The sequence below is a fragment of the Cucurbita maxima genome, unplaced genomic scaffold (assembly GCF_002738345.1).
Source record: "Cucurbita maxima cultivar Rimu unplaced genomic scaffold, Cmax_1.0 Cma_Scf00002, whole genome shotgun sequence".
NCBI lineage: Eukaryota > Viridiplantae > Streptophyta > Magnoliopsida > Cucurbitales > Cucurbitaceae > Cucurbita > Cucurbita maxima.
In genome coordinates, this window is record NW_019272018.1 from 2,792,839 (window position 1) to 2,809,102 (window position 16,264).

A 16,264-nucleotide genomic window follows, 5' to 3' on the forward strand; every position below is an offset into this window, starting at 1 on the left:
TTTTTTTTTTTTTTTTTTTTTTTTCCGATTTAGGATAAGTTGAATTTTTCAAATTGAAAATTTCGAGTTTTTTTGGTCAAAGTCAATTCTACAGGAGAACCAGGAACGGAGAGCTTTCCCCCCTTTTCTGCCTCTTTGGTCTTAAGAATGCTGGTTTTAAGTAAGAATGAGTGATTGCCCTTCTCCGACCCTGACTGCCCAACCGGATAACAGCTAATGCGTTCTACTTATTGAACAAGGTTCTATGGTCGGTCCGCGACCCCTGGATACCGAAGGCGTCCTTGGGGTGATCCCTAAGTTCCTACGTGGTGGAGACGATGGTGTCGGTCCATGTATTTTCCTTCCTTTTGCCGCATTTCGCTCAAAACCAACTTGATTTCTACTTTTAAAATTGTTAGGACCATTCAAAATATTCGATGTTAGCTGTTATTACTTGTGAAATAATAATTTTTTAAATGTTAAAGCAAGTTGTGTTCTTTCAGACGCTCAACTTTAATTTTTATATTTTCAATAAATTTTTAAATTCAATTATAAATTGTACAAACTCGACTTGTCAAGCGAACCTATATTCAATATTGCTACCTATCGTTAATTTTGTCAACTACGAAAATCCACCTCTCAACTTCTACACGACCCAATTTACAAACACCCTTGTACAGTTAAAAGGAACATACTATTCAAACTTACCATTTCAAATCTGCAGATGTCGATGGAATCTATCTTAGATAACTCCAACATGTCGTGTTTGTTAGGTCGTAGAATTTAATGCTTATTTACGAGTTAAGTAATTTAAGAGATTTTATCTATTCATCTGTCATGTTGGTAACTATTTGAAATGGTCTATAAACAAACCATAACAGATTAAAGCAGATAATATTTATTAGCGGTAAGTTCGAGCTGTTATAAATGGTATCAGAGCTAGATTCCCGAGTGGTATGTCAGTGAAGACTCTAGGATCATAAGGGGTGGATTGTGAGATCTCACATCGATTAGAGTAGGGAACAAAGCATACCTTATAAAAGCGTGGAAACATCTCCCTAACATGCGCATTTTAAACCCGCGAAGCCGACAACGATACGGGTAAAAGCGGACAATATTTCAAATTTTTTTTAATATTATCTTTTGTGGTTGATATTGATAATAAAATAATAAGAAAATTTTAAAAAAAATGTTAATATTGTAAAATTGAAATTTTCTCTCTCTTTTTGTACAAATCAGAAGGACAAAAAAGGAAAAAAGAAAAAAAAGAAAAAAGGAATGAAATTACTTATTTAGCCTTTGGTATTTATTTAGCCTTCTTTTTGTTTAAGTTTAAACCCTACAAATTTATAGGGTGAATGCCTAATTTTATACTCCGAAATACTCTCCAATTTGGGGGCCCAAACCGGTCCCTTCGTTCCGACGAGTTGATCGTAATGTTTCTTCAACTCCGGCGTACTGCACAGAAATTGACCTCCTCCGCTGCCGTCCGACACCGCCGGGGAAATTAGGCGAAGAATGAACTCCGGCGCGACCTTAATCAGAACTCTCCCGTTTGCGTTTCGAACATACTCAAACGGACATGGACCAGAGAATTTCACGGTCTTCGCCTTTTGAGCGCCGAGGGCTGCGAGCGACGATGTGGTGAGAACGTCGAAGGAGGCGAATAGATCGAGCGGGAGAATGAAGTAGGTCTCGCCGGGGATGAGTTTGTCGTCGGTGCCTAAGGAGGGGAGGGTGTGGCCGATGAAGAAGGAATCGGCGTGACAGATCATCGTGTTTGGGAATCGGAACATGATTTCACCGGCCATGTGGTGCTTACCGGGGAGGAGTCTAGTAAAGCCGTCGGAGAAGACGAGTTTGACGGCGGAGGAGCGGCGGCGGGAGACGGAAATTGATACATAACATGGAGAGGCGGCGGCATTGCCCATTGGATTTAGAGAGAGAAAAGAGAGGATTTAGAATGGGGAAGACGGAGGAGGAGAGAGAGAAAAAGGGGTTTTTATATTGGTTGATTTTAGAATTGGTGAAATTGTTTTTTTTTAGGCTTTTGTTTATTTGGAGCCTTCATTATCTATATTTATATCCATTATTATATATATATATAAGGTTAATTATAAGTAAAATCCATAAATTTGGATATTAAATATTTATTTATTAGGCTAAATTAATAAAAATGTATATTAAAATTTTTAGAGTAAAGTTTAAATATCTGATTGCATTAATTTTTTTTAACTATTTTTTTAACCTAAAAATATTTTTTACCCTTAAAACTTTTAAATGCCTCCATCCATAATTAATCAAACACCTAACTTTTCCATTTTTAATTTCAACAACTAGAATGATGTCTTTGATGTTTAGGCATCGACAATGATCATTCCATAGGTTCACCTACGGAAATTTTATTACGACTTCTCCTTCCTTTAAATGATAAGGTTCAGTGGACTTTTCGCGATGTCGCAGGCAGTAAACCGCTCATGTTGTCATGATCTGAACACTTCATCGAACCATTTAATCGATAGATAGGAGAGGGCGGTGTGTACAAAAGACAGGGACAAAGTTAAATGTCTCACGAAGTTAGAAGCAAGCGGAGTCAAAGGCGAGTCAAACTCACATAAGAAAAGGGAGTCAAAGGCGGGTTAGACTCACACAAGCAAAGGGAGAACACGTTCATGGTTACCGAGAACCTCGACACATCACTCGAGGGAGACTTTTGTTCCCCTCTCTAATGTGGGATCTCTTCCCCTCTCCAATGTGGGATCTCACATCTCACAGTCTCGCATACTTTGTTGTCATAGGATAATCGTTCCCCTCTCCAACCGATGTGGGATCTCACACTCTCGTGTGCTTGTTGTCATAGGATAATCATTCCCCTCTCCAACTGATATGAGAGATCTCACACTCTCGCATGCTTGTTTGCAACAATTGTAGACATCATAGGATAACCATTCCCCTCTCCAACCGATATGGGATCTCACACTCACATGCTTGTCGTCATTGCTTATGGACCTGAGCGTAGGTAGTCCATCTATGTCTCGAATGAAGTTTGGGAGAAATTAAGTGGAGGTCTAAACCGACTGATTGTAGAAGAATCAGAAAATCGTGCCATCGATTGTTCGAAAGAAAAAAATCATGGTGATTAACATGTACTTATAATTTTCGACATTATTAAGAATCATCATTTGAATGAGAAATGAGGCGAAGGTGCAAAACTAAAATTTTATTCAACTATTTATTAGACATCAATTGTCTTTAAAATTATTCATTAAAAAAAATGTGCTTTTATATGCTATAAGAATGCATGTGGTTGACCAAGGAAGGCCCTTTGTGGCTTAGCTTCAAACGGGAAGACCAGCCTCATCGAACCCAAGCTCACGAAGAACCTCCTTGCATTGGGGAAGTGTCTCCTTCTTCATGAACCCAAGTGGGTTAGGTTGACGCACAGGGTTGGTGATACCATCGTTGGCCGTGATGCTCACTCTCGCCCTATGCCCAAATCCATCCGTGGGAATCTCAGCACAGTCATCATCATTACTCTTCACCAAATTCACTTCACAAACCTCCTCCTCATGGTCGCCGTCCACCTTGATCGTGTATTCTCCGTTCTTGCCGGTCTCCGCCTCGACGGCTAACGTCTCGCTTCCTCCCTCCTCCTCGCGGCATACCAACTTCACCTTAGCTCCTGATACACGATACATTATAAAGAAATGGCATTACTACAAGGGTTTGAACATATGATACAAAAGGAATGAACGAAGGAGTTGTGTTACCATGCATCCATTTGCTGACACGGGTGAAGAATTGGATGCGGCACGTGTCACAATAAACCTTGCCCTCAACGACGAAGTGATCTTTTTTCGAGACGGAGACGTCGAGGATGGAGAGGAAGAAAAGGGCAGAAAGAAGAATGATAGCAAAGGATGTTGCCATTGTGGTTGTTGGGATAGATAGATGGAGAATATTGAATGTGAATGTAAGAGTGATTTGAAGGATGGAAAAGGAGGTTCTTTTATAGTACTAATTTAGTTGTTTCTTTGGGAGTTAGTTGAGTTTTTGTGGATGGGAGTCTTCTTTTCAGCTTTCTTGTTTATTAAACCTAAAAATAGCTATGTTTTTGGAAACTGCTTATTGTAGTATATATATTAACTCATTTTATTTATATATATATATATATATATATATATATTTTAAGTAATATTTAATATATTGGTATTATTTATGTATTAGGAGGGAGATATTTTTTTTTATAACATATTTTTTTAGCATTTGTGAGAATCACTCTTTATATATATAATATTATTAGGATGACACTCATTTCCAAACGAGTGAGTTAAGCCTATTCATTCTTGCAGCCCAATTTCAAGGTTAGTGGAGCGAGAGTTTTGAAAACAAAATTATATTATTGGACGGGGAATATGAGTTTAATTTAGATTAGATTATATAATATAGGAATGACTTTTTTTTAATTGAGAAAAGAGGGCTAGTTTATTTTTTAATTTTTATATAATATAGTAATTATTATTTTTTAATTTTTTTAATTTAGAAAAGAGAGGGTTGAGTACACTAATTGATTTCATAATCATGAATCAATTTGACATTAATTTTAAAAAAAATTTACATGGTTTTAGGGTATTATTAATTTACATCTGTCCCAACAAACCGTTTATCGATCTTTCAAGAATGATCCATTTAAATTCTCAAATGTCGAATAAAAGACTCAAAAAAAAAAAAAGTCAGGAGGTGAGGCTCAATTAAGGAGAATGAGGTCTTCCCTTTCAAGAATAATCCATTTTAAAAGAAAAAATAAAGCATCAATTTAGGGTTTAAATTCACCGTATTTAAATTTAAATTTATTTTTATTTAATTTTATAATTATTTTTAACTATAATTTTTCCAAAAATATATATTTCCATTAATTTAAATCTTAATTAAATGTTTGAAAATAAGAAAATAGATATTTAATAAAATAATGTTTATTAAAAATAAAAAAAATTAATAAATGACATAAATAATCCAAACCACCCTATTTTGTGAAAAAATTTACAATTTGAATGATTAGGTTAGGTCTAAAAAACAGACTCAATCCCCAAATAAGTCAATACTGTCTACGATCACGCCAATTACCTAAATGGATCCATAAGCCACGTTTCAATTTTACTTACCTTGTAATTTCTATTCATTAACTCATTTTATACTTTCCCATCTTTTACTTACTCTTCCTCGAAGATCACAGATGAGGGAACCCTAAGTGACCCATCCTACCTCCTCTTCCTCTTGGAAAAAGTGAGCCACCGGTTTCAAGTACAAGATACTATCATTATCGCATGAACAATTAGACATCCAATTCATAATCAAAACGACCCAATTGCATGAACAATTGCAAGAGCCAAGTATCATTAATGCTTTAATGATCAATTTATTCATGAATTAAATCATAACCTAAATTCACTTTGAATTACTAAGAAAAAATCAACTCTTGAGTAACTACCTCATCTATTTCAACATTAAAGCATATATGCTATAACCATGCATGTGCTTAACCAAGAAAGGCCCTTTGTGGCTTAGCTTCAAACGGGAAGACCAGCCTCATCGAACCCAAGCTCACGAAGAACCTCTTTGCATTGGGGAAGTGTCTCCTTCTTCATGAACCCAAGTGGGTTAGGTTGACGCACAGGGTTGGTGATACCATCGTTGGCCGTGATGCTCACTCTCGCCCTATGCCCAAATCCATCCGTGGGAATCTCAGCACAGTCATCATCAGTACTCTTCACCAAATTCACTTCACAAACCTCCTCCTCATGGTCACCGTCCACCTTGATCGTGTATTCTCCGTTCTTGCCGGTCTCCGCCTCGACGGCTAACGTCTCGCTTCCTCCCTCCTCCTCACGGCATACCAACTTCACCTTAGCTCCTGATACACGATACATTATAAAGAAATGACATTACAAGAGTTTGAACATATGATACAAAAGGAATGAACGAAGGAGTTGTGTTACCATGCATCCATTTACTGACACGGGTGAAGAATTGGATGCGGCACGTGTCACAATAAACTTTGCCCTCGACGACGAAGTGATCTTTTTTCGAGACGGAGACGTCGAGGGTCGAGAGGAAGCAAAGGGCAAAAAGAATGATAGCAAAGGATTTTGCCATTTTTTTCTCTTGTGGTGTGCTTGTTGAGATAGATAGATTGATTTGGTGGATGGGAAAGGAGCTTCATTTATAAGAGGGATTTAGTTGAGTTTTAGTGGATGGGTCTTTTTCTTACATTTGTTATATAAAAAATTTGCTTTTTTTTTTCCTTTAATTTTAATGGTTCTAATCACTATTTTAAACCTATATTAGTGCAATTAATTTGGGGTGATTTGAATCAATCAAAATGTGTTAAAAAAAAAAAAAAACCCTTTAATCCAAATAAGATATAACCCTTAAATGAAAAATCTAAAAAATTGTGATGTCACGTTGGTGGGGAGTAGAACAAAACACCCTTTATAAGGGTGTGAAAACCTTCTCTAATAAATGTGTTTTAAAGCTCGGGAATACTCGGACAATATCTAATAGTGGTGGGGCTCGGTATTCAATGAATTTGGTTGTTTTAGGGTTTTAACTTTGTAGGTCGGAACTTATTATGGTCTTTACTAATTTGGGTCGATCTTTTTTATTTTATTTTATTATTATTGAATTAGAATATTGGGTAATTTTGATATTGATCAAGAAGGGTATGCTAATGGTAAAAATTGAGCTTCCCAAGAAACCTTAAAATTTTCAAAGGGATGGTTGACATTTTTTAGTTGGATGATCAAATTGAAGAAAAATAATAATAATTTGTTTTGACCCGTCAAATTCAAGTAAATCTTCTAAGGTCATCGTTGGCTGATAGTCTCGATTTTTAGTAGCTTATTCGAGAAAATTTTAGCTTGGAAAGGATACAAATAGAACCCCATAACGCATCCGAGTCGGTAAGTAGTCATTTTAGACTTTTCTTTAGATTTACCGGTACATATCTCTTGAAAATGTCTTAGAAAGTTAAAAATTACGTATCATTTTCAGCTTTACAATTTTAAAACGGGTTTATTAGGGAGAGGTTTCCACACTCTATTTCAATTATTTTTATATAAATATTTAACATCTATTTTTTTATGATTTAATTTGCAAATTATTTTTTTAAATATAAATAAAGATGATTGGAAGTTTAAAAGTTATAAGTAGATAATTGAGAATATAAACCACATAACCCCATTGAGAGTCAACCTCAACCCTAATCGACGTTCATGGTAGTCGACCGCTCATGGTCAGCTGACCTTGTTGAATTTGCTTTTCATACTTTGAACTTTTACTTTTGGCGGACTTTCTGTAATAGTCCAAGTCTACTACTAGCAGATATTGTCCGTTTTGGTCCGTTACATATTGTCGCCAGCCTCACGGTTTCAACTAAGGAGAGATCTCCACACTCTTATAAAAAATGTTCTGTTCTCCTGTTCCCTGCTTCTAAAAAACAAAAACCGAACAAATTTTCAAACACCCTTAAAATTTGTGAAGACTTTTATACAAAGATATTAGGTTTAGAGTGATGGGATGCATAGAAATTTTGAGTTGTGTGATGTAAATTGCTTGTCAAAAAGGGAACCAAATCATTGAATATAAACCACAAAAGCTTGAACAAGTATCTCCCTTCTTTAATTAATCATTAATAGTGATAAGATTTGGCCTATTCACAAGTCAACTCAATTTGTTCAACTAGCCCTAAGTCTATAATCTCGTTAACATTATTGAAATTTTACCCGAGAATTAAGAAATAGAAATAGAAATAGAATTACCTGTTAATTGTTAAACGGTGTTAGATTAAGCATGTCAGTTAACTGTATTTTGAAACACGAAAAAAAATAATGGACTTATCATATTATCTATCGAGCCATGAAAAAAAAATTGTCAATAAACTAGGGTTAGAGCCTATGACAGTTTGAGGCCACTGCTAGCAGATATTGTCTGCTTTCACGCCCTTAAAAGAAATGTTTTGTTTCTCTCTACAACCGATGTGGAATCTCATATGACTTTTCGAAGATATTTTTCTTACCTGGATTTAGAATTGTGATTTAAACTACTTATGAGAGTGAAGACTTTTTCAACATGTCAATACAGATTCTTGTACTATGTTTTTTTTTTGTCACTGACATGTTTCTTAAAAAAGATTCCGAGAGATCACCCAATAGAAATTGTTTCATTCCAAACACGCTCAACATTCGAGTTCTTATAGTTGAGTCACTGAAAAGAAATATGCATCTCTTTAAGCATTTCTTAACCATATTTTCATTTACTTGGGTCAGACTCATTTGGTTGTGATCACGGTTCATTTATACACTTCTCATCTATTCAAATGTCACACTTACAATATACATGAAAAGAATTAGTAATCAAATCTTTAGATGTAACTCCAATTAATCTTTCCTATTTCGAAAACTAGGAACGTTCCCCGTAAGCTTCTTAACCCGATCGGAAAAGATGAAGACGATCAATTCGACTCGTAACAAACGAACACAATCGAAGATGAACAATCTCGAACTTCTACTAAAAATTGAAACTTTGATGTGTCTTAAGAGCTGGCAGGCGTTGTGAAGCTCAAATATGCTTCATTCAGCTTTGTGGGTATGAATTGAATCAATTAGGGTTTCGTTTGATTACCCTTCTTTTTGTTTGACTTTAAACCCTACAAATTTACAAGGCGAATACCTAATTTTATACTCGGAAATACTCTCCAACTTCGGCGACCAAACTTGCCCTTTCGTCGACCCGACGAGCTGATCGTAATGCTTCTGCAACTCCGGCGTGCTACAAAGAAAGTTACCTCCACCGCTCTCGCCCGCTGTTGGAGAAATAAGCTGAACAAGAAACTCCGGTACGATCTTAATGACAATTCTTCCATTCGTGCCTCGAATGTACTCGAATGGACTTTGACCGGAGAATTTAGCATTTCCCGTGCCAATTGATGCGAGCGACGACGTTGAGAGAACGTCGAAGGAAGCAAATAAGTCGATCGGGAGAACAAAATAGGTTTCGCCCGCAAGGAGTTGGTCGTCGATGGCTAAGGAGGGAATCGGGTGGCCGATGAAGAAGGAATCAGCATGGCATATCATCATGTCCGGGAATTGGAACATGATCTCGCCGGCGATGTGGTGGTTTCCAGTGAGGGATTTTGTGACGCCGTTGGAGAAGATGAGATTGACGGCGGAGGAGCGGCGGCGGTGGGTGGTGGAAATGGCATGAAGACATGGAGAGAGAGAATTTCCCATTGTAATTATGAAATTGGAGATTAGAAAGAAAGATGAAGAAGGTTGAGAAAGAGGAGGATTTTATAGTGATTGGAGATTGACTTGGAAAAAGTCAAAAGGGTGTTTTTTTCTTAAGATGTCGGTGGTCAGAGATGTCGGCAATGAAAATCATATAGGTATGGGTAGGTATTTATATTAAAGTTATATTAATTACGAGACTTTAGTACATAAAAAACGCTTTAAAACTTTAATGTTGAAATTTACTAAACTTTGAGAAATAGCTACGAACGGTTGTTGGTTGGAGACCAAAATGTGTTCAAAATCTTAACCTCGAACCTCACGAGTGAAGGGTGTTTCAATTTGCAATCAGGATCAAACTCGAAGGCCATCCGACCACCCAAAACATGTCATAATCGAAATGGGTAGTGATTATTAATATGAGAATGTTACTACTTCATCGTTCACACGTTGTCGTGAAGCTGTCAATCGAACGTTGTCGTGAAGTTGTGAATCAAGAACAAGATGCTCGAAAAGAAGAAGGTAGCCTTCTACAGTATTACCAAAAAAGTCTTAGAATATATATCATAAAATTTCGTAATTAATGATTTATTTTTTTATAATTAAATATAATTTTGATAATTTTATTTAAAATATATCCATTTTCGTTATATAAAAAATTCGAAGTTATTAATTTAATTTTAAATAATATGAATTGACGTACGAGACAATTATATTATTTGTCAATGGTTGTCAATAGTTAATTAAAAAAATATATTCATTTCATTGATTATAATAATCATAAAAATAAACTATTCTTTTACTCCATATTAAATATTTAAATGTCGTTGCTCTTAACAAACATGTCTGAAGTTTATTTTTTTTAATAAATTTAAGCACGTGTTAAATACGACAATAATTGAAATTTTAGACCTCTTTATTTATTTTTAGTATTTTTTATGTACTCAAAACCAATAGTTTCGTTTTTTATAATTTTTTAATTATTTTAAACTAAGTTGATTTAATCAAATTCAAATGTTTCGAGAAAATTCATTAACTTAAAACTTATCCGTTCCCATTTCAATTTTTCGTAAAATAGGTCTATGAATTTTTACTGTTCAATATTACTGAGTTGTTTTTAACTTGATTTTGATTATCTAATAAATCACTTAAATAAAAATAGATTTAGAAGCGAATGAGGTAATTTTAATTAATCATGATAATCATGAAAAAAAAAATATAAATATTAAAGGATAGAAGAACTATAAAACAATTTAAATTAATTTTTTTTTTCTTTTATTAGTTTAGATGTGATGATTTGAAAATGCTACAAATTTCAATACTTATAAATTGTTAAGTTTTTTTTTTTTTTTTAATTTTTTATTATTGCGTGTGTGATACGTGTCTTTTGGGTGACAGGTATTTGACATAACTAAGCTATCAAAAACTGAACCGACATTTTTTAAATATAAATTTTGAATTAACAAATTACATGATTCGATTACCATGCTGTGATGAAGAAAAGTATTATTTCAACTCAACACCGCTATCATTAGTTGCCGAAGTTACGGTGGCCACCACCTGATCTCATCGAGCCCAATATTGTTTTTATTTTTTTCATTTATTTTTAGTACAAAATATTAAATATTTACATTTCCTATATAATTTTCCATCTTTAAAATAAAGAAATTATATTAAAAGATTTTAGATTCATTCAATTATATTTCAAAATAAATTTGTTTAGTTTGATTGTTTTATATGGAATAAAATTTTTGACATATTTAAAAACTATTTAATCTTTTAAATATAAATATTAAAAATTTTAATTCAAAATGAATTTGGATGAATGTGAAATAGTTAATAAAATTTTAATAATTCCTAAAAATTTATTTTATATCTAATAAATTTGATTAATTAAAAATAAATATTAAAAATTTCAAGTAAATTACTTATTAAATATAAATTAAATTGAAAATTTAGGGGTATATTAGATAAAAAAATATTTAAATTTTATAAAATTCTTTTTAAAGTTTAAACTTGAATTAGATATAAAATTAATAATTTAAAATATTAATTTCTTTAAATATTACCTATGGAAATTGACATCAATCGTCGTCGGTGCTCGTGATGGTCGACATCTCAAGCTCTGTTAGTGTTCTTTAAATTTTCTTTTTAACGTTTGAACTTTTAATTTCGCCTTGATAATTTTAGCCTTAATCATAGTAATTTCAACGTGCATTAATTTTTACTAATTAGAAAATAATTTTTAAAATATATATTAAAATTGAATTATACATCTTATGAAAATATATATATTTTAGAACATTGTTGTAACTTTTATTTATTTATTAAATAATAAAAATGAATATTTTTAAATGAAAAAAAAAAATGTTAACTTCACAGCGTGTCTGTCACGTAGGAGATATGTAACCATCGGTGACGGTTTAATATCCTTCTTTATAGATATTAAAATGGTTGACTTTGACCACGTCATAATTCTCAATTTCTTTATAAATTATTAAAAAAAAAGTTCCAAATATTATAATTAAATTATTTTATCATTACTTTTAAAAATTGAAAACCATATTTTTTAAAAATCATTTAACATAATATTAAATCCAATCTCTAAATATATATATATATTTTCAATAAAAGGTTAGTTAAGATGGCTTTTTCTCCACGTTTTAAATACAACAATTCTGCACGTTTTAAATGCAACAATTCTAAGGCCTTTTCCCCACGTTTTAAATGCACCCATTCTACTAAAGTTTGGCATTTCATAATATGATATATATATATATATGAAGTTCAAATGCAACTTGTTTAATTTCATCATTCAAGGTTTAATAGTAATATTATTTGACATATGATGATCTTAAAATCCTCCATATCGATATCTTAGGAGGTTGCCTAAATTGCATCAAGTTAAGTACGTTTAACTTTGGAGCTCATATAATTGAGTCACGGAAAAGAAATGCGCTCACATTATTTTGAGTATTTCTTAACCATTATATCTTGAGGATCAATTTTACTCACATGTAGTAATGCTTCATACCTAGGACGATAGGACATCCTATAAAATTTAAATGCTAAGAAGATTAGCATAATCCATGTGCATGCGAAGTGAGATCATAATCAACCACTTTCTTACAACTTTTAAACCCTTAAAAAAACCTACATTTTTTTCCATAGTTTTTCTCGTTAGTTTTCAATATCAAGCTTAGTCTAAAAAACTCAAATCATTATTGTACATGTCTTTTCATTTGTTTTATAATAAATAATAGGCTATGATAACGTGCATTGCTTGTCATTAAAGGACATTTGTCATCTTAACCTATGACACGGTCAAGGTCAAGGTTTAATATCAATCAATGTTTGCACAATAAACGTTCGTCATTAAAGATCGATTTGGAATGAGATCGTGTTCATAACTTTATTATTTTTACACAACGAACTCAAGTTGATAAAATATGTAATCCAATAAGGAAATTAACAATAATAATGTATCAAATAATGTCAAATCTCTAACAGCTATCCTACAGTGGAAAAGGAAAAGTGACTTGGAGAAGATAGAGAGCCCAAAATCAATGGCATCAAGAGAAATACAAGTGCAAAAAAGTGCTTACAAAACAGCTCTTCAATATATTTCTTGTTGAAGCATTGCCCATTTTGTATTCCTACAGAGAGATCAAGTTGCCATCACAAACCAGCCAAGGAGCCTGAAATATTGGGGTCTGCGTCATTTTCCCATGTCATGAATCATGCAGCCTGCCTTTCAAATGTGTCAAAAAGGGCTGTTTTGGAAGCATTTCGAATTCCTTTTACAGTTTGGCAAAGAAGAAAAAATGTGCCCTAGTAGTCAAATAATTCATGTACGCCCACTCCAAACCTCATTTGGAGGTTCTAAGAGCTGACCTTGGAGTAGGCGTTACTTCGAGAACACATGCCTTAGCCAACGATCATGAGCACGGGTATCTGTGTTTGTAGAATTTTTTTCTAGTATAAAAATTGTAATGGTTTGAGCTCCCCACTAGTAGATATTGTCTTGAAGGGGGTAGACACGAGGTGGTGTGGCAGTAAGGATGCTAGGCCCTGAAGAAGAGTGGATTTGGTGGAGGTACCACATTGATCGAAGAAAGGGACGAGTGCCAACGAGGACGCTGGGCTCCGAAGAGGGGTGGATTGTGAGAATCCCACATTGGTTGGGGAGGAGAACGAAACACCCTTTGTAAGGGTGTAGACCTTTCCCTAGCAGACACGTTTTAAACACTTGAGGGGAAGCCCGAAAGAGAAAGTCCAAAGAGGACAATATCTGCTACAGTGGGCTTGAGCCGTTGCAAAAAATGATATAAGATTTTTTGAAATGCGTACCTTAATAAGCATGTCCTTATTGTCTCCATGTTCTAGATTTTTACAAAATGATGCGTGTCCTTACTGAACTTCAGTTCTCTATAATTGAAGAGACAACATCAATGTAAAAGCATCGGCACCGTGTTTTGGATCAGATATGAAGTATCCCTGCATGAAAGATTAAGTTGGTTCTGTATACATCGAGCTGAGCTAGAATGATGAATATATTCAGATAAATGCAGTAGCATACAGGAGTATGTCTAAATGCACACACAAGAGAGAAAAGAGACCTCTACCTTAATTGTATATATTCTGATGTGCATCCAATGAAACCCAAAACTAAAATCTATCATCAGGCACAAGTCCTCTTTGTAGCATTTCGTCGTGGAAACGAAACGCATCCTTCATATTGTCTTGGCTGACGTGACCATTTATCAGAGAAGAATAAGTGGCTCTGTCAGGATTTACACCATTCTCTATCATTTTCCTTAACACCTGCTCAGCCTCTAGCATTCTTCCTTTTGCACAGTATCCGTTCAAAATCAAATTGTACGTAATAACATCAAGTTTGAGCCCTTGCTTTTCCATCTCATTAATCATAACAAAGGCTTTTCCTAGGTTCTCGTCTTTTAAATATCCATCGATGAGGGTATTATATGAGATGCGATCGGGAATTATTCCATTTGATATCATTTTGCTCAAGCATTCATGGGCCTTCAGCATATCAGCAGACCGGCAGTAGCCCTTGATTAAAGTATTGTAAGTGACAAGATTCGGTTTGATACCCCGTTCAACCATCTGGTCACACAAATGCAATGCCTCGGATAAATAGCCTGAACTACAAAAACCATTTATTACAGTTCCGTAGGAAACGTGGTTAGGGACAATATCTTTCCTGATCATATCATCCCACAAGTCCTTGGCCCTTTTCATATCACCTACTTTGCAAAAGCCATCAATCAACGTGTTGTATGTCACGATGTCTGGCTTGAGGTTTGTGCGAACCATTGTTCCAAACAAATTCAGCGCTCGATCCATATTTCCATCCTTGCAATATCCATGAATGAGTGTGGTGAAAGTATAAAAGTCCGGAAACACACCCCTTTCAACCATTTCATTGAATAGCATATCTGCATCAACAAGCATCTTCTTCTTACATAACCCATTCAAAATAGTATTATATGCAACCACATCCACAACACAACCCTGAGCAAGCATCTCATCCCGCATTTTCAAAGCATCTGAAATCGCACCGTTTCGACAAAACCCATCAATAAGAATAGTATAAATTACATTATCAGGTACGAGACCAATATTTTTCATATCTCTAAAATACGTAAGAGCCAAATCAAGATTCCCATTCCTTGCAAGCACACTAATCAGAGAACTAAAACTAATCAAATCAGGAAGAACACCATGACGTGACATTTCATCAAATATCTCTTCAGCTTCTGAAATATTATCTCGTCGACAAATCTCAACCAGCAATGTGTTATATGTAGCGGCATCAGGCTTTAACCCAAGTTGCGACATCTGATTCAAAACGTCCTTTGCCCTGTTATACTTACGTATCTTACATAGGCCATTTATGATAGCATTATAAGTTAGAAGGCCTGGTTCCATACCCTTACTAGAGATTGAATTCAACAGTTCAAAGGCTTCTTCAACAAACCCTTCACGACAGTAAGCACTAATTAGAGTATTATATGTCACAATGTCAGGAAAAACTCCTTTCTTTTCCATATCTGATAAGAACAAATTCACATTTGCAATTCTGCCATCTTTACACAGAGCATTGACCATTATGTTCAGTGTATAAACATTCAACTCAGTGCCCCCTCTCACAACTTCCCCAAATATTTCCCAAGCTAAATCCACCCAGCCAATCTTCACAAGACCACCAAGGAGACTATTACAAGCATTTATAGAAACAGAAACTCCTTTGCTTTTCAAAATTCGAAATGCTTCAGATCCTTCCCTTAACTTTCTAGCTTGCACATAAGTCCTTACTAACAAATCAGAAACCAAACCAATCGACCCAAAATTACCACACGTTGAAACTATAGATTCAACGACCTCAACTCGTGAGACGCCACTCTTCCTCACCATCCTAAGAATGCAAGCTTGGGCTTCTGAGAGCCTCCTGCCGCGCACTAAAAAATGAACCATTGCACTCAAAGAAATTGACGAGTGCTTCAAATTCGGGCAACTAGAAGAAACTAAATCAATAAATTTTAATCCCAAATGTAAATTTTCACGACATCCATACAGAACTTCAACTAAAGCTGAGGGATTCAGGCGGAAAAGAGAATTGGACAAAGAACTTACATTATTTTGCTTCAAGCTGAACAAAATCTTTTCCACTAGAAACGAATTCGAGGCAGAAACTGAAGAAGAAACAGGATCGTGATTAGAAGATCCTGAAGCTTCATCATGAATAGAATGAAATTTGGGGAGCGAATAGATCAAGTGAAATGTGAAAGAGATGGAATTAGCACGAAGTAAAGGCGTTGCATATGTGAAAGTTGATGCGAGAATTCTGGTTCTGAAAGTAGGTTTCGGGAGAGGAAGTCGATGAGCAGCCATTGGGGGACAGCTCGAGCTCCTCATCCATGGAGAATCTCAGGAAGTGTGCTACCAAAGGGAAGAAGCGACATCGGAACGGTGCAGTT

General features: G+C 34.7%; 4 protein-coding genes across 5 annotated transcripts; all 4 read right to left on the bottom strand.

Annotated features, from left to right (window-relative positions):
* Positions 1–1,289: 1,289 nt before the first annotated feature.
* On the bottom strand, positions 1,290–1,910 carry LOC111496859. Its single transcript, XM_023147392.1, has one exon. The coding sequence runs from the start codon at positions 1,908–1,910 to the stop codon at positions 1,290–1,292; it is 621 nt and encodes a 206-aa protein (XP_023003160.1).
* A 1,352-nt stretch (positions 1,911–3,262) lies between these two features.
* LOC111472386 (olee1-like protein) lies at positions 3,263–3,942 on the bottom strand. The gene is made up of 2 exons (XM_023118080.1): positions 3,750–3,942; positions 3,263–3,661 (listed from the first exon to the last, which is right to left on the bottom strand). The coding sequence occupies exons 1-2, from the start codon at positions 3,907–3,909 to the stop codon at positions 3,318–3,320; spliced, it is 504 nt and encodes a 167-aa protein (XP_022973848.1). The 5' UTR covers positions 3,910–3,942; the 3' UTR covers positions 3,263–3,317.
* Positions 3,943–5,387: 1,445 nt separating this feature from the next.
* LOC111472415 (olee1-like protein) lies at positions 5,388–6,139 on the bottom strand. Its single transcript, XM_023118085.1, has 2 exons — positions 5,976–6,139; positions 5,388–5,890 (listed from the first exon to the last, which is right to left on the bottom strand). The coding sequence occupies exons 1-2, from the start codon at positions 6,130–6,132 to the stop codon at positions 5,547–5,549; spliced, it is 501 nt and encodes a 166-aa protein (XP_022973853.1). The 5' UTR covers positions 6,133–6,139; the 3' UTR covers positions 5,388–5,546.
* A 6,675-nt stretch (positions 6,140–12,814) lies between these two features.
* Positions 12,815–16,254, bottom strand: LOC111472364 (pentatricopeptide repeat-containing protein At5g01110). 2 transcript variants are annotated; one of them, XM_023118054.1, is made up of 3 exons: positions 13,889–16,254; positions 13,614–13,760; positions 12,815–12,961 (listed from the first exon to the last, which is right to left on the bottom strand). In XM_023118054.1, the coding sequence occupies exon 1, from the start codon at positions 16,200–16,202 to the stop codon at positions 13,932–13,934; it is 2,271 nt and encodes a 756-aa protein (XP_022973822.1). In that variant the 5' UTR covers positions 16,203–16,254; the 3' UTR covers positions 12,815–12,961; positions 13,614–13,760; positions 13,889–13,931. The 2 variants fall into 2 exon arrangements, with proteins under 2 accessions (XP_022973822.1, XP_022973817.1); XM_023118049.1 differs by having other exon boundaries at positions 12,815–13,490.
* Between the last annotated feature and the right edge of the window lie 10 nt (positions 16,255–16,264).